The sequence below is a fragment of the Pristis pectinata genome, chromosome 8 (genome assembly GCF_009764475.1).
Source record: "Pristis pectinata isolate sPriPec2 chromosome 8, sPriPec2.1.pri, whole genome shotgun sequence".
Classification (NCBI taxonomy): Eukaryota; Metazoa; Chordata; class Chondrichthyes; order Rhinopristiformes; family Pristidae; genus Pristis; species Pristis pectinata.
The window spans coordinates 57,583,491-57,609,421 of NC_067412.1; the positions used below are offsets into that span (position 1 = coordinate 57,583,491).

The window sequence follows — 25,931 nt, forward strand, 5'->3', positions numbered from 1 at the left end:
TCGCGCGGCGTCGGAGCGACGAGGCCCAAGATGGCGGCGGGCCTCGTCTTTCCGAGCGATGGGGAGAACCCACGCGCGGGAAAGTCCTGATGACGTAGGACTTACGTCATTGCCGGTTTTTTGGGCGGGAGTTTTTCTCCCTTAAAGGGCCTGCACAAGGCGGGAAAATAAACCAGTTCTGTTTGGCAATCCTCCGAGTAGAGTCTTGTTTTATTCCGCGGTAGCAACCGCTACATCGGGTGACCCCGACGGTCCAAACGGCTTTTGGACCCGCGAAATGGACGACAGCGCAGCAGCCAACGCAGTGGCCCTCAAGCTGCCCACATTTTGGACATTGGAGGCAGGGAACAGGTTTTCACAGCAGACCGCCTCAAACCGGCCCATTTGGATCTGCAACAGCCTGTCGAGGTTGCCACGCCACGACGCAGAGGCCGCCCCCCTAAGCGGCAGCTGGCACAGCCCACGGACCTTGGGGACTGTCTCGCCGGTTCTGGGGGGGGTTGTGTGGCGACTCACCGTCTAGTCGGGCGAACCGGCTCGGCAGTCGGGTCGTGCAGCGTCGGAGCGACGAGGCCCAAGATGGCGGCGGGCCTCGTCTTTCCGAGCGACGGGGAGAACCCGCGCGCGGGAAAGTCCTGATGACGTAGGACTTACGTCATTGCCGGTTTTTTGGGCGGGAGTTTTTCTCCCTTAAAGGGCCCGCACAAGGCGGGAAAATAAACCAGTTCTGTTTGGCAATCCTCCGAGTAGAGTCTTGTTTTATTCCGCGGTAGCAACCGCTACATTATAGTCTTTATTTTTGTCAGATTTCTTGATGATATTTATGCTTGCAAATATTTGCAGTTTGTGTGCATGCAAATATTCTGATTTTATAGGACTTCTCATATTCAAGGCATACACATATATAAAAGTACTTTGCAATTCACGACCATTTCATCTCTGTTTGGACTGCAAATATTAGTCCTCTTCCATGTGGCTGTACATTGCACGTCAAAAATATTGAAAGGGTTATTTTTTGTGTTCTTTCAGAGAACTTCTTGTATTTTGTGCCCTTCATTATTGAGCTTAAGTAGCACAGGAGAGACTAAGGTAAAACAAATCTCAAAAATCCATTAGGAATTGATTTTCCTTTTTGTGGGAAGGGGGTCAGAAAGAATTTTTTCTTCCAACATTTTTCTTCTTTCAACTGTTTACTAACACTGATAAAGGTTGCTAGGGTAACTGAAGAGCTCAGTCTTATTCTGGCTTCTGCCCACTTCCTTTCCAATCCTGATGAAGGGTCTCGGCCCGAAACGTCTACTGTTTATTTCCCTCCGTAGATGCTGCCTGACCTGCTGAGTTTCTCCAGCACTTTTTGTGTGTTGCTCCAGATTCCAACATCTGCAGAATTTTTTGTGTCTCACTCATAACTGCTTATCTGGACGGTCAATGTTTTTTTTAAGGGAGGAGATTTAACCACTTTTATTGCATAAGACCATTTCAGAGTAGGTAAGACGTTTTGGTTGGATGTATTAATTGGTACCAGTTATTTGAGTGTTCAGCAACAAAATAATTTTGCACTGTTCAATCTTTTACATGTTGTTTATGTTAGACAAATTTAGTTTGGCGCAACTTTCTTCACTAAAGCTATGAATTAAAATCATTAGAATTTTGCATTATGTCAGGTAGACCATTAATTGGCCCATCATGCTCTTGCCTGAGGGAGCTCTCCATTTCTCCCCAGCAGTTAATAAGCATTGAATATTATCCAATCTAGTAACAAACTTTTCATCTGTTAAGGAGTAAGAAATAAATTTAAAAACTTTAAAAGAAGCTTCAAATCTGTTGGGAGTTTCCTTTGCCATTTTGAGTGGGTCAACATCCATAAGAGTTTTATTTACCTCCAGTTTCAAAGGAGGTACTGCCAGCCCTCTTCTAATACCTGGCATAAATTCCTGACCTTGTGTTGTTTATTTGTGTCGAACTGAGATGCCCCCTAGTGTAATTCATGTAACTTCAAAAGTCTTATCCATGATATAGTAACTGCACAGTCTAAGATTCTTGGAAAATATTAGCAGCATTTTTTCTTGTTTTATTACCTAAATGATTAAAGTGTAATTAATATTAAATCTTTATGTTTAAGCTTAAAAAAGGGCTTATAGGTATTTGTATGATATAGATTCCAAGAGAAAATACAATGGATTCCCTGGTATAAGAACTTTATGTTTAAAGTGGTACTCTTTGTTTTATTTACTTTACTCTTCCTCATCTTTTGCATATTTTAACCAAGGAAATTGTTGCCGGGTGCATGCCAATGGATGTTACAGCATCAGAATGTCATTGACTCCTTATCTCCCCTGAGAAAACATTACGCCTATGCCTGGCACCTCTCCCTCATGCTGGTGAGACTGGCATTTCTCAACTCATGGAATCGCTGGTGCAAGTTCATGTTTAGCCTCTCCCTGTCATACTTCTGCCATATACCAAACTCTCGTATGGCACAGGACTGATCTAAATTATCCTTCTTTACAAAATCAAATTGTTTGGGCATTTTCCTTTAACAAATTATTATTTAATTGGATGTGAAAACTGCAGAATTGTTTCATATCATGTCATTTTGTTGGTCACTTGCCTAATGTTGAGAAAAGTCACTGGATGCCATGTACTGAATATGCCATGACTCATATCAGCCGCAAGACTCCCATCTCAAGTGTCCAGGCATCATTAGATCTCATGTTAAATTTACCTTATAAGTCTTTGTTTTAATCAAGTATATGGCCATGTTTTCTCCAATAAATTTATTTTTTGTTTGTTTTGTTCTTTCAGATCCATTTCATGATGTTCCTAGAACCTTCCTCTTCCAAAAGATTATAATTTCACTTTCACGACAAAAGAAAGTTCCCTGTGTGACACATACGCAACTTTGATTCAAAGTTAGTCATCCTGACACATCTTCCTTTCAACAAGTTCACCGAGGCTGACAAGACTGATATATTTCTCCGTGCTAACTATCTCCTGGAGCTCCAAACTGCCATCACTCCTTTGAATTCATAGGGAGTCTTTTTTTACCTGGTTCTGGAGAGGTCTTGGAACCCTTTCCCTGTGAATTATGGCTGCTGCAGTCCAACACACCGAGCTTGTGTTTGAATTTGCTAGCAATGGAATGGACGATGTGCAGCAGGTATGTCTCACAAGCTTAAAGTACAACTTGCACCCTGATAATAAAGGAGACACTGAACTAATAGGATATAAGAATCTGTCTAAGATGAATGCAAATTAACATCTTGTATCTGACATGGATGGGAACACCTGGCCTTCAAGTTCCCCATCAAGTCGCACATCATTGTGACTCAGATATATAGCGCCATTCCTTTACCATCACTGGACCTTGCTAGCTGAGAATATCTCCGTCACACAGAATGCACTGTTTCAGATTTAAGTAGAGATTGGCAATAAATGCTGGTCTTAGCAATGACATCTCTACTCTGTGCATTAATAAAACTGGAATATTATAGGTTCCCCTGAGAATTTAGACTCTGACTGCACCAGAAAAGGGTTAAAGTGATGCATATTTTGTTTCTGGTTATCTATTGTTGATCTCTTGGTGATTGCTATCCAGGCAAATTCATGTGACTTCATCTTCTTAAATTTCCTTTTATCAAATAGGCAACCCACAACTCCGACTCCCACCCCCATTCTGAGTTCTGACAGAGAACTGGCTTGCAGCTAGATTATGCTAACTCAGTCATAACATGCCTACTCGTTTAACAATTGTTCTTCACTAGATTTCAAATAAACTTTCACTTCCTGTAACATTAAAGCATCATGGTGTTGAAATTCTCCTTTATTTCAAAAACCAGTGAACTAGAAGGCTCATTTAAAAACTCAGCATTTGCCAATGACCTTATTGCAATTCTATGAACTCTGTTTACAAATAAACAATAAATGCTATCAGGGGAAGGTTGCAGAGTGAGCAACTGTGCCCAGATGTGCCAAAGCTGTTACCATAGTAGTGTTATGAGATTGAGTTTATCCCTCGTTCCATATTAGATGGTGATTGTTTTATTGTAGTACAATCCCATCCTATTTCTAAAGAGTTCAGTGGAACCTTATGGCACAGTTCATGTTAGAGATTATTATTTTCCTTTACCTCCCTGTGGAGATACTTATCTCACCCAGTTCTTCCCATCCTCAATGTTCATTGAAGAAGTTAAGTTCACTGTGGGGGGAAGCAGTGACACTACTGTGTGCAGCAAACATTTGAACATCACAGTTAAATATTATAGTATTGCTATTCTCACCTTCTTTAGCGATGCCATGATACTGGACTGATGCAAGTAGCTATTTAAGTAACTATTTAAATAGCTATTTGCATCAACAAAATAGATGCTCACTTTCCAAAGCCCATGGGTGTGACTTCAAATCAAATCTCCTGTGCTGTATGCTGCTTGCTTCATGTTTGTGCACCTGTGTTAGTTGGAAGTTTCACAGCACCTCAGTAAAGGTAATGCAGATGGATTAGGCTGAACAATCAAGCACTGAAACAGCTGGTTAATGAAAGGGAGTTCTGCCACTCCAGGTATGAAGAAGAGATGCTGCAATGTCAAGCTAAATACCACTCAAATAGAGTGGGAACCTTCACGTGGTTGTATGCTAACAGTCAATATCAATTTGATTGGAAAATTGATGGTGGGGGATGGAAGTTTTAATGTTTGCCTTTGCTTTGCTGATGAGGCTTAGTTTAAGTGCATAATAGAGTTTCACAAACTTTTTGTCTCCATCTGCTGCCCAAACATATCCCTATCTAATTTCTAGTTAGACTTGAGCTTGTATCCTGATTCATCACCCTCATTACTGAGCTGAGTGAGTCACCGTGCTTCTTTTGATGTTTTTCTCACTTACCTCTCTTCACATGATAACATGGAGTGGACTAGGTAAAACTGATAAGGTCACTAGATAATCTTGCTCCCTGCCTCAATTAGACAGGCTCTTCTCCATGCTCCCTGAGCAGCAAGTTAGCAATGTAGAAGTGTAAGGGCACATAATCATGATGTGTCACATTTCGAGCAGAGATTTTCTCGTCTTTTGGTTCTACAGATGAAAAAAGAAAGAGAGCGACTCAGATGAATTACCATTTTGTTAGGTCTGGTAGTAATAGTTAAGAGATGAATGTCAACTGGGGTACATGCTCCCCTTGCAGTAGAATCAAGAGACCCATCTAAACCGGTGCCGTCTAATTGCTGAGTAGCCACAGCTGATGCTCTGTCATCTCCATTTTAGTGACATGTTGGCTTTCCACGTATTCTCACAATTCAGTTAAATACACTTTCCACTGAACAAACCTTTATAGTCTTCTAGTTAAAAAAAAAGGAAAGAAAGAATTCAAACAATCAAAAGATACATACACTGCTTTTCAATTCGAACTACCATCAATAACTGCATAGAAACCTTAAGGTTAACATCCATTCTGCGCACACCGGACTATTGAGAGTCAGAATTATTCAGCACGGAAACAAGCCCTTCGGCCCAACTCGTCCATGCTGATCAAGATGTCTACCTGAGCCAGTCCAATTTGCCTGTGTTTGGTTCATATCCCTCTGAAACCTTTCTATCCATGTGCTTGTACTGAGGCAGTTCAATGGAGCAGTGAGTAAAGCTGCTGCCTCGCAGGTTCAGTCCTGACCTTAGGTGCTGTCTGTGTGGAGTTTGCATGTTCTCCCTGTGACCATATGGGTTTCCTCATGGTGCTCCTGTTTTCTCCCACATCCCAAAGACATGCGAGTTGGTAGGTTAATTGGTGTAGGTGGATGGTAAAATCAATGGGAACGTGGGGAAAATCAGCTGCAAGGAAAATTAGCAGGGGAATGGGATAGCTCCGTGAGCTGCCATAGGCTCGAAGGGCAGAATGGTCTCTACGTCATAAGAAAATATATATGGAAATTGTGATGGTTGTTTAGAACTGTTGATATTCAGAGTGAAGTAACTCCTGTACTTTTGCACATGCTCTGAGGGGCTGGGACTTGCTCACAGATTCAGGAGTGGGGGTTGTGGGGGAGCCTTTATCTATCACTTTGTTGCACCATTGTATGTACCATGGAGTCCTGCAGCAAGGCACAGCTTTGTTGGGACTCCACGAGAGCATGCTGTGTTATTGCTTCTCAGATCCTGCACCAGTCAAACCTGGCACGGAATCCGAGACTGTTGATTCCGTCAGGAGTTCTGGGGATCCATAAATTAGGAAGAAAACAGGAAGGTAGTATGACAAAAAAGAAAAAGCTGGTGCTGGAAATCTGGAATAAAGATACATAGGAAATGTTGAAAACATACTGCAGATCAGACAGCATCTGTAGAAGGAGAGCCAGACTTAACATTCCAGGTTGAAGACTCTTTGTCAGAACTGGAAAAGAGTTAAAACAAGTTGTAGAGAAGGTGGGAGGAATGCTTAGGACGGGTATGGTGTTCTCATGCACCCATTGACATTGTGCTTCCTGGTGGTAGCGGTTGTGTGTTTGAGCAGTGCTGTTGGTGAAGTGCATTTTACAGATGGTGCACACTGATGCCATTCTTTTCTGGGAGAATGAGGAGTGAATTCCTGGTTCAGTGATTGAGGTGTCCATCAAGTTGGGGTGTTTTGTCCTCAGTGTTAGCATTGTTGTAGCTGCATTTATCCAGGCGGTGGAGAGTATTTCATCATGCTCTTGGCATGTATCTTATAGGGTGGGGATGCTCTGGAAAGTTAGACTGCATGACTCAGCCTCTGACCTGCACTTGTGGCCATGTTCATTCTGTGGCTGGCCCAGCTAAGTTTCCTGTTGATGGTGGAAGATTTTAATAATGCTGTTGAATGTCTAGGGGGGCGATTAGGCTGTCTCTTGTCAGCAATGTCATTGCCTGGTGAATATTGTTTGCCACTTTTCACCTTCCTTGCTGCACAGGGAAGTAGTATCCACGGATGGTAATTGCCTGGTTTAACGATATTGCAACTGAGCTACTATCTGCAAATGAACTTTATAGATTCTCTCTGGATGTGGTTAGCTGCTCTGTGTTTAAAAATTACACACTGCAGTAGCAATATAAACATGATGCTGAGTAGAAATCCCCTCTCTTATTTTACTGATGATTTATCCATTACTTAAAGAAGGGTTTAAAACAAGAATGTTGTGTTTTCATGTTGGCCTAATTATAGGGTTCCAATGTACCCATAATACTTTCATTTTGTACTTCATTGAATCAGAAAATTCAACAGCGCACAAAGAGGTCATTTGGCCCATCTTGCCTAGTTTGGCACTTTAAAAATCGTTGAGATATTTAGATGCTGTAATCTGGAGCAAAAGGCAAACTGCTGGAGGAACTCAGTGGATCAAGCAGCATCTGTTGAGGCAGAGGGATAGTCGATGTTTTGGGTTGAGACCGTGCATCAGGGTCTCGACCTGGAAAGTTGACTATTCTTTTGCCTTCATAGATGCTGCTCGACCTGCTGAGTTCCTCTAGCAGTTTGTCTTTTATTTTAAAAGTCCTATCCAATTGATCCTGCAGCCCAGCTCTTTCCCTATTGCCATGAACATTTCCCCTTTAAAAGAGTTAACCAATTCCCTTCAGAGAGCAATGAACCTGCTTCCCTCCCCCTGCACTCTCCAACTACAACCATTGCATCCCAGAGCACCTCTCTTCAAAAGTGCGGGATGTAGTCACTAAGTACCGACCATTCATTAGCTCTCAGTCACACTAATTTCTTCAATTTTTTTTTTAACTAATGCCAATTTCTTTCAGCTTCTCTGGCCTTTCCATGTAGACACACAAAACATTTCTCTGCCATTTCCTTATTCCCCTGTATATTTTTCTACCTCAGTCTGTAAAGGGTCCATGTTAACTTGTGCTAATCGTTTTCTTTTTACATACCTATAGAAGCATTTACAGCCTGTTTATGTTTCTTGTATTCTACTTGCCCATTTCTTATCAAGTTCTTGGTCTGAAATCTTTGCAGTCCTGAGGCTCAATGCTCTTTTGGCAGCTTTATAAGCTGTTTCCTCTGATTTAAAACTTTCTTTAAATTATTAGCCATGGATGGATCACTTTCTCGGATGGATTATTACCAAACTAGGCAAGATGGGGTAAATATCCCTTTGGCCTTCAAGGGTTATGTGCCATGTATTAATTCTTTAAATGTTAACTAATGTTTGTCATACTTTTTAGCTCCCCAACCAACCATAGCCAATTCACGCTTCATTGAATCACAGATTTGTATAATGGTAACAGCACAGAAGGGATCATTTGGCCCATTGAATCTATACTGGCTTTTTCTATTTCTCTGCTATTTCCATATTCCCTAATATACTTTCTCATGTCTTATACCTTCTTAAAATTTAATGGAACTGGCCTTTGTCCCTCTTGCATTAGTCATTCACTTAGATCTGCAGGCAGACAGTGGTTCTGGCATGTTTGCAACATTCTGGACAATCCTGCATACTTTCCAATATATTAATGTTTGGACTAAATAGAAATAAAGAACGACAACTTGAATGGTTGATGTTTGCCAGATAAGCCCTTCTATTCTGATCCTGCTTTTGGCAACCACTAAAACGATAGTAGAGTTAATTCAGTTTAAATGTGTCTTCAACTTGGAAATAAATGGAAAATGAAATCCTTTGTTGTGGATCTGTGGATGAGCCAGAGCGAGGCACTGTGGCACTGCAGCAGAAAACTGAGCAGCTCCTGTTCAACATACAGCACACAAATAGGTGGGATAATATCTCATGATTTGTTTGTCACTATTTGACCCACCAACTGCACTGGCTACAGCTGCTTCATGGTAGTCTGCTCAAAAATAATAAAGTTCAATGTAAAAATGTGCTTATTGAATCTCTTTTTATATCTCTGGATTTGCCAGAGATTTAAATGGGATTTACATTTATAATTTTTTTCCTAAACAAATATTTGTTTATTGTGACTTTGAAAAGGCAAAATTAGGGGATATTCTAAAAGTGGTTACTTTATGGGAACATCAGATCGATGAGAAGGCAAGAGAGGAATGGAGCAGTGCAAATCAGTGGTACTTTGGCTGTTGCCAGTCAAGTTGATTGACACTTACATTTGGTTTGGGGCTAAGTTTGATATCTGCTGCCCCCTTCTGGTCATTGTGTTGTCTCCCCCTGCCCCACCTTTCCATCAGAACTACAGAATCGTCAAAACATACACCACCTTCCCATTCTGGATGACTTTTGTTTGTTCAACATGTAACATTTGGCACTGGACTAATTGGAGTTAACACGAGGACCTCGTACTGCGATGTCAATCTCACTTTGATTGAAGTTACAGTGGCACCTAGCACGCAAGAAGTACACCACTTATAAAGTATCAGCACGTTCTCTAGCATTTGATAAAGTACTGTACACCTTTTAGTTATCATTTTTTCCAATAAAGAACAAAAACTGAATTAACAAACAATCTGCTGGAGGAACTCAGCGGGTCGAGCAGCGTCTGTGGGGGGAGGAATGAACTGTTGACATTCCCAATCGAGACCCTGCATAAGGCACTTCCTTCATTGATAATTCCACCCACCCCCCACCCACAGATGCTGCTCGACCTGCTGAGTTCCTCCAGTGGATTGTTTGTTGCTCCACGTTCTAGCACCTGCCGTCTCTTGTGTCTACATTAACTGAATTCTTTGTTACCTCAAGGTTTCTTTACAATCCTTCAAGTGTAAGATGCACCAGTTCTAATCATGACAAACAAGATATCAAACTGGCCATTGCTAAATAGATCAAAATAGATTATTTGTTCTAGAATGCCATAAGGTAGAATTTCATTGTAATTTCCCCCCCTCCCTTTTCTGTGTTAATCAAGAGGGGGTAGGAGGTGAGGGTAGAATACTGGAAAATGGAGCAATTTCAACATCATGGGCAATCGGAGTTGACATCCAAGAGTCTCTGGGTCAGGTGTAGCATGAGGTTCACAGATCTTTCTACTCTGTCTTAACATAAAGAGAGCACCTGCTCAAATGGTTCCATTGCCCAGCTTGATCGGTCCTCAAACCTTTCTGAGTAAGAAGTCAGAGTATTATTCAGCACAGAAGCAGTATCTTGACCCACCAGGTCAATGTCAACCATCAAGTACCCCTCTATATAAATCCCATTTTCCACATTTGGTCCATAGCCGTCTTTGCCTACTTGTCGAGGTGCTTCTTAAATGTTGTGAGAGTTTCTGTCTCCACCACCCACTAAGGCAATGTGTTCCAGATCCCAACCATTCTCTGGGTTAAAAAAAAGATTCTTCCTCAGAGTCCCTCTATATCTCTTACTGCCTGTCTTAAACCATATGCCTTCTGGTTTCAGACACCTTTGCTCTTCTGAGCAATGACAGATGTCATGAATAGTGCCATCAAACAACACTTCCTCACCAATAACCTGTTCACCCATGCCCAGTTTGGATTTTGCCAGGAAAGCTCTACTCCAGACATCATAGCCTTGATCCAAACATGGACCAAAGGGCTGATTTCCAGAGGTGAGATGAGAGTTATTCTCCTCGATATTGAGGCAGCCTTTGACCAAGTGTGGCATCAAAAAGTGCCAGTTAAACTGAAGTCAATGACAGGAAGGGCAAAGCACACCAATGTTTGGAGTCATACAAGACACAAAGAAAGATGGTTGTGGTTACTGGAGGTCAATCATCCCAACCCCAGGACATCACCTTGGGAGTTCTTCAGAGGGCAGTGTCCTAGGCCCAGTCACTTGCAACTGCTTCATCAATGACCTTTCCATCATCAAGTCAGAAATGGGGACATTCCCAGACTGCATAATCTTCAATTTCATTTTCAGCTCCTCAGAAACGAAGCAGTCCATGTCTGTATGCAGCAAGACCAAGACAACACTAAGGCATGGGTTGATAAGTGGCAAGTTACATTTTTGACAAAAATGCCAATGACCTTCTCCAACAAGAGAGTGCCTAACATCATTTTTGAAGTCAAGGCATTACCATTGTTGCATCCTCTAATATCAAAATCCTGGGGGTCACCATTGATCTGAAACTCAACTGGACTAACCATGTAAATAGTGTCTCTACAGTAGCAGGTCAGAGACTGGGTATCCTGCAGTAATTGATTTATCTCCTGACACCCCAAAGTCTCTCCATCATCTACTTGGCACAAGTTAGGAGTGAGATGGAATATTCTCCATTTGCCTGGATAGGTGCAGCTCCAACAAGCTCGACACCATTTAGGACAAAGCAGCTTGCTTGATTAGCAATACGCAAAATGCTGAATGATCACAGCAAGTCAGGCAGCACCTATGGAGGGAAATGGACAGTCAACGTTTCAGGCCAAGATCCTTCGACTGGACTGGCAGCCCAGATGAAGGGTCTTGTCCTGAAACCTCGACTGCCCATTTCCCTCCATAGATGCTGCCTGACCTGCTGAGTCCCTCCAGCGTTTCGTGTGTTGCTCCAGGTTCCAGCATCTACAGCCCCTTGTGAGCTTGGTTTGCATCCCATCAACCATCCCAAACATTCATTTCCTCCACTGCTGGCGCACAGTGGCTGCCATGTTTACCATCTACAAAAGGCAGCGCAGTGGCATAGCAATTAGTGCTGCTGCCTCACAGCCCCAGGGGAGTTGATGGGCCTGGGAGAGACAATATGCAGGGCTGGAGGGAAATAAGCAGAAGGGAATGGGACTGATAGGTCTGCTCTGCCTGGGGCCGACCTGGACCCAATGGGCTGAATGGCTTCATGTGTCGGAGTAAGTAAATGCACTCACCTCACTCTGACAGTACCTCCCCAACCTGAGACCCCTACCACCAAGAAGAACAAAGACAGAACACTACTACCTGCAGGTTTCACTTCCAAGTTACAGACTATCCTGACTCGGAAAGGTATCATTTGTTCTTCATTACCACTGGATCTAAATCTTGGGATTCCCTTCCCAACAACACAGTGGGGATACCTTCAACTACAATGACTGCAGCCATTCAGGAAGGCAGCTCATCACCACCTTCACAAACTGGGCAATAGAAGTTGGCCTTACCAGAGATGTGCAAAAATGAATAAATTAGAAAAAAAGATTAATTTAGCATCGACTTAAGATTATTTTTGAGCTTTGGATACCTAGATACCCATTTCACAAACTATTACTAGTTTCCGAAAGAGGGCCCATGGCTGGATTTGAAACTGAAGCTTGTATGAAGAGCCTGGGTGCCATCTCTTTGGTTTCCTATCACTGCCTATTTTGAGCTACATTATATAGCCTAGAAATTGGATCTTTTGTTAAAAAAATGCACAATATGACTCAAAACTGCATGTGTGTCTTAAGTTAATTACTGCCTGGTAGCCCTGCCTCTCTACCACACATAAGGGCCTGTGCTTTCCAAATGGGCAAATTCAATTCTTATTCACAACCCTTGGAAAAATGATGCAGAATATTTTAATGTTCAAGTTTGCAAAGATAGAAATAGTTCATCTGTAAGTTTAAAGGCAACTTGATTAAACTAATCTTTGTCCAAATCAGTTTGCTTTTGATCTGGAGGGCTATATTATTAACAATGGTTATTCAAAGATCAAGGGGAGGGTTCATAAAACAGGAAAGCAATGATATTTTCAAGAAAAGATGGTGAATCTCTGAAATTCTCTACCTCAAACGGTTGTGGAGACTAGATCATGAGTGGTATTTAAGGAGAAGGTGGAAAAAAATTGAAAGGTCAAGGAATTTGGGCTGTGAGGATCTGGCAAAGCAGAGGAGTTGAAGCTATGATCAGGGCAGGGTTAAGGAGCCAGCTGCTGCTATTTTCTTGTGTTCTTGTGAGTTTGAGTTAACTCAGAGAAAACCAAGCTTGAGTTTTAAATGGTTGAAGAGCTTCCTGGTTTTGAAGTGCTGAGTAAATGTCAAATGACTTAAAAGGATCAAGCACTGGTGGAGAAAGGCATGAAATGTTGTAGCCAGGAAGGAGTGTAATGTTACAATTGCTTTGGGAAATGGAAGTGCGATTAGTAAGACTTTTGGCAGAGCACCACACATCCATGTTCTTCTTGGGATTCGAGCAGTTAGTTTTGAACAGAATAATACCAATTGAGATTAGACATGTTATCCCACACGGATGTAAGGGTCCTGTGAGACTATTTTAAAGAGAAGTTGGGGTATTCTCTCAGTGCTTCAATCAACATTTATCACTCGGCTAAGAACTGGAGAAAGATTATCTGATTGTTTTCCCTTTACTGTTTGTGGCAACCTGTCGTGTGGAAATGGGTGCCATGTTTCCCAAAACAGGGACTACACACAGAAAATAAATTAATTGGATGTAAAGTCCTTTGGACATCTTGAGGTCCTGAAAGTCAATATATAAAAACAATTTTTCTTTCTTTCTTTTCCGCATACAAGACCAGACATTAATTCACCAGACTGTTGTACATTAATGTCTGTTGGTCACAATAAGGTTCTGATGACTTGAAACACAATCTCATGTCAAGGCAGGCAAGCAACTATGAGTATTCCAAAGTAATCAAGCTCAAAAAGATGCAATAAGAATGATAATATTAGATATAGAACATAGAACAGTACAACACAGGAATAGGCACTTTAGCCCAAGATGTATGCGTCAAACACAGCCAAATTAAACGAAGTCTCTTCTGCCTGCACATAATCCATATTCCTCTATTTCCTGCATATTAATGTGTCTATCTCGAAGCCTCTTAAATGCCATTATTGTATCTGCTTCCACCATTACCCCTGACAGCTGTAAACAAAAAAACCAAAAACCTACCTTGTACATCTCCTTTAAACTTTCCCCCCTCACCTCAAATGTACGTCCTCCAGTATTTGACTTTTCCACCCTGGGAGAAAACTTCTACTGTATATCCTATATATGCCTCTCACAATTTTATAAACTTCTATCAGGTCTCCTCATAGTTGGGGAGTCCAAAACATAGATAATCAGATAATATATTCTGAGTAAAGAGTTCTGGTTTTCTTTGAGAGCATGTTAAATAAGCAGTGTTAACTTCCATTTGTTTTTATGTTTATAGGTAATCCAGAAACTTAAGATAAAATGAGATTGCTAGAATTAAAAAGTTGTATTTATTTAGAGATCTGTAGTTATGCAGCAGTGGTGAAGATGTACTGCTGTCATTCTCAGTTTCTGCCCTTCGTTGCTACATGGGTGAAAAAATGATCTGCTTTGAAATTGCACACTTAAATAATAGCTTTGCCACATCAAGGAGATGTGTTGGTAAGTTTTTTTTTCACACAGAAAGTAGGAGGTGCCTGGAATGGGCTGCCAGGGTGGTTGGTGGAAGCAGATACGATATTGGCATTTAAGAGGCTGTTAGATGGACACATGAATCTGCAGGGAATGGACGGATATGGATCATGTGCAGGCAGAAGAGATTTAGTTTAATTTGGCATTGTGTTCGGTGCAGACATCGTGGACCAAAGGGCCTGTTCCTGTGCTGTGCTGTTCTGTGCTCTAAGACTATATCTTATACAATGCAGTCTTGTTGATGCTGTCCTTTCAGGTTGAGTTCCTTCGGATACATGCTGAAATCTTAATTCTGCTTTGAGAACAAAGTGCTGATACTTCCAGTATATCACTGAAGTTGGAACATGCTGAGTTTTCTAGGAGCAACAGCTGTTTCTTCACTCTGTTTTCAGTCTCTTTCACTTTAACCACATTGAATGTCTCTTGTTTTTTTATTTTTGATCCTAGGTTGAAGATCCTCTGTCATTTCCTGCAGTAATAGTCGAACAAGTGCCAAACACAGACTTGTTCTATTCGAGCCTGGATTGTGATGACGTTTCTACTAGAATGATGGACGATACCTCTCTAGATGTTGTAGAAGAACAGATAATAGAGGATAACATTGGCCTTTCAGGTTAGTATTTGTAGGGATGGATTAATAGTAGTTGTTTGCTTTTTTCTTTTAAAAAAATAACTTGAACTGATGAAGCAATTTCCCTGTCTTGGGTCCCCAAGCTCTTTATTGTCAATGAGTGTAGTCACTCTTTTACTGCAGAAAAGGCAGCAGCCAATCTGCTCAGAGCACATTGTCACAAACAGTGGTGTGATAGTGACCTGACAATCCGTTTTCATAGCACTTTTTGAGAGATGAACATTGGCACTGGGAATAATTTCCCTACTCCTCTTCAAAATAGCAGCAGGAATCTTTTACTTCAACTTGATGGAGCAGCCAGGTCTTAGTTAAATGCCTCAAATGAAAGAGCTTTGAGACTGTAGAAATTCCCTCATTACTGCAGTGTTGAAAATCAGTCACACATTTTGTGTTTGGGTCTGTGGTGGGGACTTGGCTCAAAGCTTCTGCCCCAGAGGTGAGAGAGTGCCGCCCACTGAGCCCAATTTAGCATCTTGCATTGAATATGGGTGACAGTGAAGCATCTGGAAGGTAGCATTGTAGAATCATAGCTAGATATAGACAGCACAACTTTATGTCTTTGTTCAGTTTCAACCAGTTCAGTGATAGCATTTTACATTTAAGTTAAAGATTTGTGGGCTCAAGCACACAGATATCACAAAGTCCAGATTGGGATTCCAGTGTTAGGATTTACCAGGGCTGCACCAGCAGTAATTCCATCTTTTGGATCAGAATTTAAAATTTAGACTCAATCTCCTCTCAAGTGGATTCAGAGGATGTCACAACCCTAACTTGAAGATGACCAGGGCTGTTCCTCCAGGTTACCTTAACGATATCCTTCTTTTGACCAACATAACTGGTCATTTACTTATTGATGTTGGGTCTTGTTCTGCCATGCTATATTTTCTACATTATAACAGTGACGACATCACAAAAGTACTATAATGACCACTAACCTGTGATATAAAAAATGCTTCAAAAAATAGGAAGTTCATTCTTCTTATATTTGGATTAAAACTTGAGATCTTCTTCCAAGTAAGCAGTAAGGAACAGCGTGAGGAATCTCAACAAACATAAACTGATTTGGCATCATTTTCAAAATGTTCCAGTCTATTGTTTTATTTTCTGATTTTAAATATTATTCTCACACTTGTACTCAATGGGTTGAATATTCCAAGTCCTCTGCAAATCAAGCAGCACAGGCACCCAGGCCAGAAAGTTGTGCTACGTTAATCTCATTTCTCCATCCGTGGATAATACTCCCACAACTTTCTGATCTGTGCTGTTGGTGGGCAGGGAACAAGACTGAAACACTATGTTCCCTATTGAAGTCTTTCAATACATGTTTTATTAACAAAATATTCATAAAGCAATGTAACTTTGAAGTTAACACAAGCTTTATTTGATTGATTTGCATTAGAGGTTTCGATCATGAGAAAAATTACATGATCCGATTTGCAAGGGAGTGCAGTGTAACAGGGTAACTAAATTTTTAGGTTGAATTGCTTCCTGCAGTGTTTATACAATGTCTCGGTCTACAGGAGATTGCACAACGTGCCAAGAAATTGAAATTGCACCATAAACACGGGCACTTGAGGGAAATACTTCAACAGTATGGAGAGGAACCTCTGGCTGACATCTAATGTCACTAGTTAGATGAACAATCCTCACCCTTGCATTGTCATGCTTATCACAATAGCTATCTATATTGTAGAAATAATGCTGACTGTTTGCTCTTTACTTGGAAGTTGATTACAAGTTGCATCAAAAATGATGGCTGTTTTGGGCAGAATGTTGTTTTCTTATCTAGAAGGTCACTTCCTTGCAGTTGGTTTTATCTGTAGCTCTACTCAAGTATTTTTTATGGTCTGGAAATCATGGGGGCAATTGTAAACACAGACCTGGAATCTAAGACACAAGAGATTCTGCAGGTGCTGGAATCTGGACCAACACACACAAAATGCTGGAGGAACTCAGCAGGTCAGGCAGCATCTATGGAGAGAAATAAACAGTCGACGTTTCGGGTCGAGAGCCTTCATCGGGACTGGAAAGGAAGAGGGCAGAAGCCAGAATAGGAAGGTCGGGGGAGGGGGGTAGGAGCACAGTCTGGCAGGTGATAGGTAGTCCGGGGGAGGGGTGATGAAAGGGAGAGATGTAAGAAGCTGAGAGGTGATGGGTAGAAAAGGCAAATGGCTGAAGAAGAAGGAATCCGGTAGGAGAGGACAGTAGACCATGGAATAGAGGGAAGGAGGTGGGGAATGGGTGGGCAAGTCCTGAGGATGGAGGAGGGGAAAGAGAAGGGGTGAAGGGGCCACAGGAATGAGGGAAAACAAAGGGAAAGGAAAAATATAAAGAGGGGGGAGCGGATGGGTTACTGGAAGTTAGAGAAATTGATGATGAAACCGTCAGGTTAGAGACTACCAAGGCGGAATATGAGGTTGTTGCTCCCCCAACCTGTGTCTGGTCTCAATGTGGCAGCAGATCCTCCAACCTGCAGGTTGGAGGAACAACATCTCGTGTTCCACCTTGGTTGTCTCCAACCTGAAGGCCTCAACATCGATTTCTCGAACTTCCAGTAACTCCTCCCCTCTTCCCATCCCCCCTTTTTTCTCTTCCCTTTGTTTTCCCTCATTCCTGTGGCCCCTTCACCCCTCCCCTGCCCTCATGATCTGCCCATCTGTTTCCCACCTCCTTCCCTTTATTGTATGGTCCACTGTCCTCTCCTACTGGACTCCTCCTTCTTCAGCCCTTTGCCTCTTCTGCCTATCACCTCTCAGCTTATTACATCCCCCCCTCCCCCACCCATCTACCTTCCCCCTCCCACCTGGAATCACCTATCATCTGCCAGCCTGTGCCACCCCTGCCCCTCCCCCTGACCTTTTCATTCTGGCTTCTGCCCTCTTCCTTTCCAATCCTGATGAAGGGTCTCGACCCAAAACTTTAACTGTTGATTTCCCTCCATAGATGCTGCTTGATCTCCTGAGCTCCTCCAACATTTTGTGTGCGTTGACCTGGAATCTAAAATGTGTATAGTTAGTTAGTCAGTCACGGACCCGCCTCTGACTTCCCACCACTTGTCCAATGACAATTGGTAGATCTGGTGGAGCTGCTGCCTCACAGTGTCAGAGACTCCAGTTCGATCCCTATCTCCAGCACTGTCTGTGTGGTGTTTGCACATTCTCCATGTGACCACGTGTTCCCTCCCATATCCCAATGACCTGTAGGTTGGTAGGTTAAATGGCCATGGTAAATTACCCTTGGTGTGCAGGTTAGTGGTAGAATCTGGGGGGGAATTGATGGGAATGTGGGGAGAATAAACAAATTGGAATTAATGTAGGATGAACGTAAATGGATGGTTGATCATCAGCATAGATTTAATAGGCTGAACGGCCTTTTCCTGTGCTCCATCTCGACATTGCCTTAACATGAGCACACTCACTGTGAGTGCCTAGAGACTCCACAGAATTTGGACTTTGAACCTTGCATGATGAATATGAATGTTTAATGGTGTACAGGATAAAATCACAGCTTCTGGTTCAAGGAAAATTTAGGATGGTTTATGGTGGAAATCAAAAAAGTTGTCAACGTCAGGAGTGGATTTATGGTTTGGGTAGGAAAAGCCTTTGGGTCATGTGGAAGACAGATGGGTGTTGTAATTACTTTATCTGGAGACTTTACTCGTACTTGTGATTGTGATGGAGAGATTTGTCTCTTGCAGTGCAACATATAAACTACTCTTTTAAACACACAATTACTCTTGTATTACAGTCAACAATTTGTTCTTGATTACATATCATATGGCCAGCTTAGTGTTGGTGGTGTACCTTGAAGTTGTTCTGGGAGTTATTTAATTGGCAAGCATCAGGGGATATGTAGCTTCTGTGTATTATGTTGTTGCAAAGAGGACCACTTGAGTTAATTTATCTTGCCAAGTGATCATAACTCAGCTATCCATGGCCAGTAATGAGATGTATCCTGAAAGACTATTTTAAGGGTATCACACCAGGATGGAACTTCTTAGAAGTCATAGATAAATGTCCCTTGTCTCAATTTATATCATTTGGCTTTGTTGTCAAAACTATACCAAAGTGTGAATGTTTGGTTTAGTTTCTAACTAGAATTTAATTTGATGTTGTAATATGATTAGAATTTTGATTCAGTAAGCCAGGCCGAGGATGCAATAACAACATCAGGCTATATATTCCCTCATGCTAGCCAATTAAGTAATTCCCAGTATAACTCAAACTTAGTCAGATGATACTAATTCTAAGCTGGTTATGCAGTGTGTAATCAAGAGCCAATCATAAAAATAGTTGGATGTTTATGAGTACATCCTGTGCCCTCCTCTGGTTAGAAGCAGGTCTCTCTATCATGATCACATAACTCTTTGCTAATTCTTCTGATGAAGTAGACAGAACAAGTTGTTTGTCTATGTGGACACTGAACACCAGTCAATCGCAATACAGTAGATCATCACATGAAGCTAATTTATTGCCTTTAAATATGATTAGTGTTAACATAACTCATTTGTGCAGCATTCAGCATTAATTCCATGAGTCAAATGGTACATTAGAACTTTAGACATCCAGAATATTACAACAACAGGAGGTCAGTGCTAGGTCTTTCTCCTTATCATTGTAATTTTGTCTCCTTCAATTATTTATCCAATCTCCTGTTACTGTAGGCAGTGCATCCAAATTTTAACAGTTCATTATGTTTAAAAGAAAAATGTTCCTGCCATTATTTTGCTTATTGGAGATTGCCTTCTGGTTGTCAACCTTTAATCTAACCCCTTCATGATTCCAAACACTTATAACAAATTTCTTGTCAGCCGTGTCCGCTATAAAGAGAATAACTCCAGCCTCTGTAATCTCCCTTTGCTGAAAACATTCTGGTAGTGAATCATCTTGTACTTTCTCCAAACCCTCCGCATTATTCCTAAAGTGTGGTACTTAGAGCTGGCCAAAATACGTCAGCTGGGGCTAAGCTCACGTTTTACGCAGGATTAGTCAAACTTCAAAGCTGCTTCTCAACAGATTACCTAACAATCAGGATGATGGTGGATGTATGTGGATTCAGGATGGCAATGGACTGTATTGCAGGAATAGAAGATTAAACTTCAGGAAACATCAGAGGCAACATTAAAAATTAAGTATTTTAGTTTGAATATTTTCAGAAACCACTGACATAGGGAATAGACAGTTTGAATTGGGGGAATGGAACTGATGGGACTGCTCTAAGAACAAGCATAGACCTGATGGGCTGAATGGTCTTCTAGGTCATAAGGAAATATGAGGCGACGACTGATGGTCAGAAATTATCCACTGGGTGATGAAGAGTCTGTTCACTTTCTGATTAGCATGGGAAAGTGACGGGTATGCGACGAATAGCAGGGGTGTGCGGGCATTGGAGGTGGAAATCATATGATGACCAGCAATATGTCCAAACAGAGATGGTGGCTTATCTGTTCCAAAGTTTTGCTTGAGTGATTGGACTTTATTTCCTTGTGTCCTATTTGAAAATAATAAAAACCTTTAAGCATTAGATTAGCAGGGTGTAAATCAAAGTAATTCTTAATCCTGGATCAGTTGTTATTGTGGGCTTTTGGAAAGGAGAGGGACAACTCTACAATTTTGACCCTTAATTAAATTCGCATAGATGTGTAGTGCTATGTAGACCAGTGACAAACATGATACACAAGGATTTCTGCAGTAGTACCTCCTATTCTTGGCAGTAGCTTTGGTAGAAAAACTGGTTTAAAAAAGAACTCCTCAATGTTTATTTACAGGCCTTCCCCAGGTCAGGAGGCTGGGTTCTTGATGAGATGCAAAGTTGTACTAAAGTTCTAACAATTATTTTTATTTGAATAGATTAAATGTGAATACCTCTACCAGAGAAATTATTTTTGGATTGAAGGTAGAATGCAAAATCTATATAAAAAAATTCAATCAAATAAAGTGGTAGGATAAAAGTGAAATTGCTCCAACAAGAGAGAGAAAAGAATGAACCCAGATTCCACTAGATAACAGATCTATTGGCTTCAGAGTGTACATCTTCCTTCAATGATTTATAAATTCCCTGCTTGTTGAAAACAATGTCTTCTGTGTTCCCATGAAAGCTGGTATTAATCCTTTTGAAATGCTAAGAGACTTCAAGGAATTATCTTCCACTGACGTGAGGCTTGTATCATGATGCTGAGCAAAGAATTGCACTTTGTGCAGGTCATTCAATAAGTCAGTTGAATTACTTGGCAGATTGTTTTTAAAAAAATGAGAAAAGAAGTACTTGTTTTAAGTGGCACCTCTCAGAACCGCAGGACATCTCAAAGTGCTTTTCAGCTGAAGAAGCACCAAATGCAGCCCTTGCCCATGATGTAGGAAGCACAGCAGTTTATTTCCAAACAGCAACACCCTGCAAGCAGTAGTGAGGTAAATGACCAGCTAAGTTGATTTTTAGTAACATTAACAGTGATAAATGGGGTCCTGGATACCAAAGGGAGAGCTCTTAGGATAGTGTCTTAAGACCTTTTACATCTTTCTGAGCAGCAGAATCCCATTTGAAAAGCTCTACTTAGGAAAGTGCAGCACTTGCTCAGTATTCCACTGGCCCACCCAACTTTTATGCTCATTATCACCTTTCTGTCCTTGTTGAATTCAGATGCAGCAACCTTTTTACATGAGCGCTAAATTCGACAGAAATCTGCATTGAGTTGATCACTTTTGGAAATAGATTTGGTCCATTCAAACTTGAGGTGGCCCATTTATATTTCATTTAAGAATATTTTTGATGGGTCACCAGGTATATACTGGTGACTATATAACCCTGTTTTGAAATTGTGCAGTGTGTTTAGGAAGTGCATTGCTGCAGTGAATGTTGACTTAATGTTGTGATTATAATCATGCTCATAATTTTTGGAGTTAGAGTATGTATTGTGACTAGAAATTAACAACTTTCCTAATGTATTAATAATGAGATGATTTCAAAGTGTCTAGCCATTTGTAGCTGAGGAGAATCTGCATCACAAAAATTGAGTTAATATTTGAGAAGGTCCAAAAAGCTCTTTTGAAGGATCCGATACCTTTTTAGAGACCTGGAAGTAGTTTTCTCATGCAACCCCTGGGATTTTTATTCCTGAAATGTGGGTGTTGCTGGAAAGGCTGCCAACAACTCAATTATTTTTGAAAAAGTGGCGGCATGTAGCAGCCTCGTTCTTCTACTATCCCGACAGTGAAGATGCTCCGACAAACCTGTTTAAAAATACACAATTAATAAAATAACAGAGAGCTGCACTAAGGGTTCAGTAAGTAGGTAAACCAAGTAATAACAGGCCTTCAGAATTAAAGTTGAAAGAGTCTTGTCACTTGGCTGCTTCTGTCAAAAAAATAGTCATAAAAGTAAATCATTTTATTGTTGTACACTGATTGGGTCACTAGTCTAACCCCTAGCTGGTTCCATTATTTCTCTGCACTTGTTAGTCCTAAAAACAGAGGACAAATAAGTCTGGAATCCGTGACCTGAATTTGATTACTCATGTAACAAATTCTCAGTCTTGATCAGACATCAAGTGGGACCTAGGTGGAGATCTGGTGCTTTCCACAGGGAGTAAAGAAAGACTGGAGGGATTGTATCACTGGACCATTGATGCTATTGGCAAAGTAAACTCTTAACACTACTAGTGAAGAAGTATTTTTTTGTGTGCCTGTATGTGTAGTTGGTGGGATAGTTGAAACCCAAAGTGAACAATGCAGCAAAATTATGACAGTATGTTAAATACTTTCGATTCTACTATTGGTTCACATCAGGTCATACAAAGATCAGCCTTAGTGCTCTGTCATATAATCAATCAGGACAAGCATTTTGGCTGCTGTTGTTTTACCACAGCTGACTGCACAGGTTGATGAAGACAAAGTGCAGTTTATTGAGAGAACCCGTATTTTCAAGAACCAGTGAAGAATGAAAAGGACTGTAAAGTGTCAACAGTACCAGGCTTAAAATGTTCAATTTTGTTATATAAATGCTGCAATTACTGGCAATAAAAAGTAACCGTGCTGACTGTGTAACTTCCCCTCCTCCCATCTCTACCTTGCACTTATCTCTCCCATTGTTATAGTTTCATGAGGAACTGGCACACCTCCTTTGCCTTGGAAAGCAGAGTTCATGTCTGGAAAGTAATTTTTCAAACTTGCAGAGAAATACCATTCTGGTTTAATCCTCTCTGTCTCTCTATTAACAAGGGCTTCCACACCTGGTTCCCAGTAAAAGTTACTGCTTAATAATTGGGACTGAGAACCCTGCAACTTCCCCAAGACCTACAGCCTGTTTAAATTTAGTTAGTTCTGCCTTGACAGGAGGTCAAGTCTAGAGCCTCGACTGATCTGTAAAGTGTCATACCTTGCTATTGACTGCATTTACATGGTCATTGGGGAAGTTACCTTTATTTTTATTTTGTAAAGAAGTGTGTCATTCTAAGGGAGGGCTCCATAGTTGGACATGCAATCTTTTACATGAGCTAAAAAGTTAGGGGTGTGTATGTCTCTCAGGTAAAAGATCCCATGATAGTATTCCAAGAAAAGCAAGGAGTTGTCCTTTCATAAGGGTCAGTAATCACCCTTCATTCAGCACCATTAATATAAATAATATGATAACATATCATTACTAATTATGGATGCTTACTGTGCACAAATTGTCTGGTGAATTTCCACACCTCACAAGAATGACTGCACTTCTGAAGTACTTCACTATAATATATTTTATACTTGTGACATTGTGTGTTTATGAAGGTTCTGCATAAATGCACTTCATTTACTTTCTTTGGAGTTTTTAATTTGTGCAGGTTGTATATGTTGGAAAGTAAGTTGGGCAGGTGGCTATTAAAACCTATTTTCCTTTCTGAAATGGATCTTTTTCCTCTAGATCAGGTTGTCTAGGTTGAGTACAATTTAGACTGTGGGGTAGTTTTGAGTGACAAGTATCTTATTGTCCATTGTAGTCTCTTTCCATCAGTGTGACTGATAACTAGGCTGTAATATGCTTCTAATCCCTGTGTTAAGCACAAGCCTGGGTTGTGGAATGGATGCATGTACCTGGGTGTTCAGAGTCCAGAGGCGTGATTCCTTTACTATAGGAATTTTTGAGGGAGATTTTCTGGATAAAGTACTTTCTCTAGAATTTGTACCAGGCCAAACATTCTTTTTAATATGGGAACATAGGAGTGTACAAGATGGGAAAAGACCATTGTAGATCTGCTGACTTGGTCCACTGTACTAGCAATATCATGTCCTGTGACTCATTTCATGCCCATTTGGAATCAAAGATCAAACCCCACTAAGATTTAGAGCACTAGGCAGGCTGACACTTCAACGTCTTACATAAAGAATTCTTTCTTGTTGGAAGTGCCATCTTTTTTGAAGAGAAATTAAACTCGTGTCTCATCTGCTTCTTGGAATGGAATAAAAGGCTCTTTGGTGCTTTCTGAAGACATGCAGGGTATTTTCCCAACTAACATACGTCACTTCACTAACACTGCCAAAACACATTTACTGATTAGCCACCTCAGTGCTATTTGGAGCACCTGCTGTGTGCAGACTGGCTGCTACATTTTACTACAACGTGAATAAGACCTCTGTCAGGAAGTAATGCATTAGATATTTAATGTTTTGGATTTCCTAAGAACAGGAAGGGAGCTTTAATATTGCAAATTTTCACCCTGAATTGATTGTTTTCCTAGAAATGCACCCCAGTTTTATTCTCTCTCTGATTCTTTTTTGGTGTTATCATTAGTCCTTGCCTCTTGCAATAGCAGCCTACTTTGTATATTCACCTCCTTCTGTGTAAAGTAATTACATATAATTGGTCATTTCATGTTCTGCTCTTCAGACCACTATTTCCCGTAGAGAGACCAATTGTGCCAATATAACTGCCCCGCATCCATGTCAAGAATGTGTAATTTTTTATTATGTAAATTGCTATAAATGCAGGTGGCTGTCTAAAACCTATTTTCCTTCTGAGTTTGAATTTTTTCTGGAAATCTATCTACCTACACAAAGATATCTGGAAAGTAATTTTGTGAACTAACAGAGAAATACCATTTGGCCATTGAGTGAAAATGACTGCATATTTGTGATTGGAAATGAGCTGCCAGAGGAAGGGTTTGAGGTAGGTACAATAACAACTTTTAAAAGACAATTGGACAGGTACATGGATAGGAAAGGTTCAGAAGGTTATGGGCCAAACATGGGCAAATGCAGTGAGTTGGGAAATTAGGTGAAGACGTCGAGTATTTGCCTTGAGATAGGGGGTAAGTGATGGGTTGGTAAGTGCTGAGGGAGGTTTTCTTCTCTGTGTGCTTGGCCAGTGTTTTAAACTAAGACCGTATCTTAAAATACAGAGTTTAATTTATAGCTTGCTTAAGCCATTTGAGGATAACTACAAAAAAAATTGTTGAACAGCATCATTACTGAAGGCTGGTCTAAGACGTGGTGGGACAGGTTGTGTGTCTGGACTGCAATGTGTGGGAATTAGGGATTGAATAGACTGTCCCAAGTGACACTTCTGTAGGAGAGATTTCTGGCTTGACTCTGTCTGCCTCTCCAATTTGAGTCCATGTTGGAGACACTCAGGCACTTGGAGCGAGGGAGAAATTTCTGGACAGTTTTATCTATAAAACAAGTCACAATCCAGAGGGAAGTACCAGTTTGGGAAAGGGAGGGTGTGACGGTTGGGGAGCTGGGAATCGGGAATTTACAAGAAGGATGTCCTACTGGTCCTGCCAGCAAGTAAGATCTACTCACTACATGTGGAGATGAGGAAAATGACTGCAGTGTGAGCAGTCACAATGCAGCCCAAGACACCGGGGTTCAGAAGGCCCAGGGATTTGGGGAGAGTTGGGTGGTGACAGCAGTGGCAAGAGCAGAATAGAAATGTGTTTGTCATCGGGGACTTCATGATTAGAGGGGTAGATGGCGTCCTCCATGAACAAGAGCAAGAACCCTTCTGGGAGAGTAACTAGCATGGAGACACAGTTGCAAAATAAAGGGCCAATCACAAATAAAGTAATCACTAAAAGCAGACACTAACAAGGCCAGGAAGAAAGCCAACAGAGC

The 25,931-nt window shown here is 41.1% G+C and overlaps 1 protein-coding gene across 1 annotated transcript in view; it reads left to right on the top strand.

Annotated features, from left to right (window-relative positions):
* Positions 1 to 25,931, top strand: part of LOC127573794 (ETS-related transcription factor Elf-1-like) — a 248,422-nt gene that overhangs the window by 193,107 nt on the left and 29,384 nt on the right. Inside the window, exons 4-5 of the mRNA XM_052022300.1 lie at positions 2,806 to 3,160; positions 14,667 to 14,832. Of these exons, the coding sequence (XP_051878260.1) occupies positions 3,089 to 3,160; positions 14,667 to 14,832 (238 nt within the window). The 5' untranslated portion in view covers positions 2,806 to 3,088. The remainder of the gene's footprint in view (positions 1 to 2,805; positions 3,161 to 14,666; positions 14,833 to 25,931) is intronic.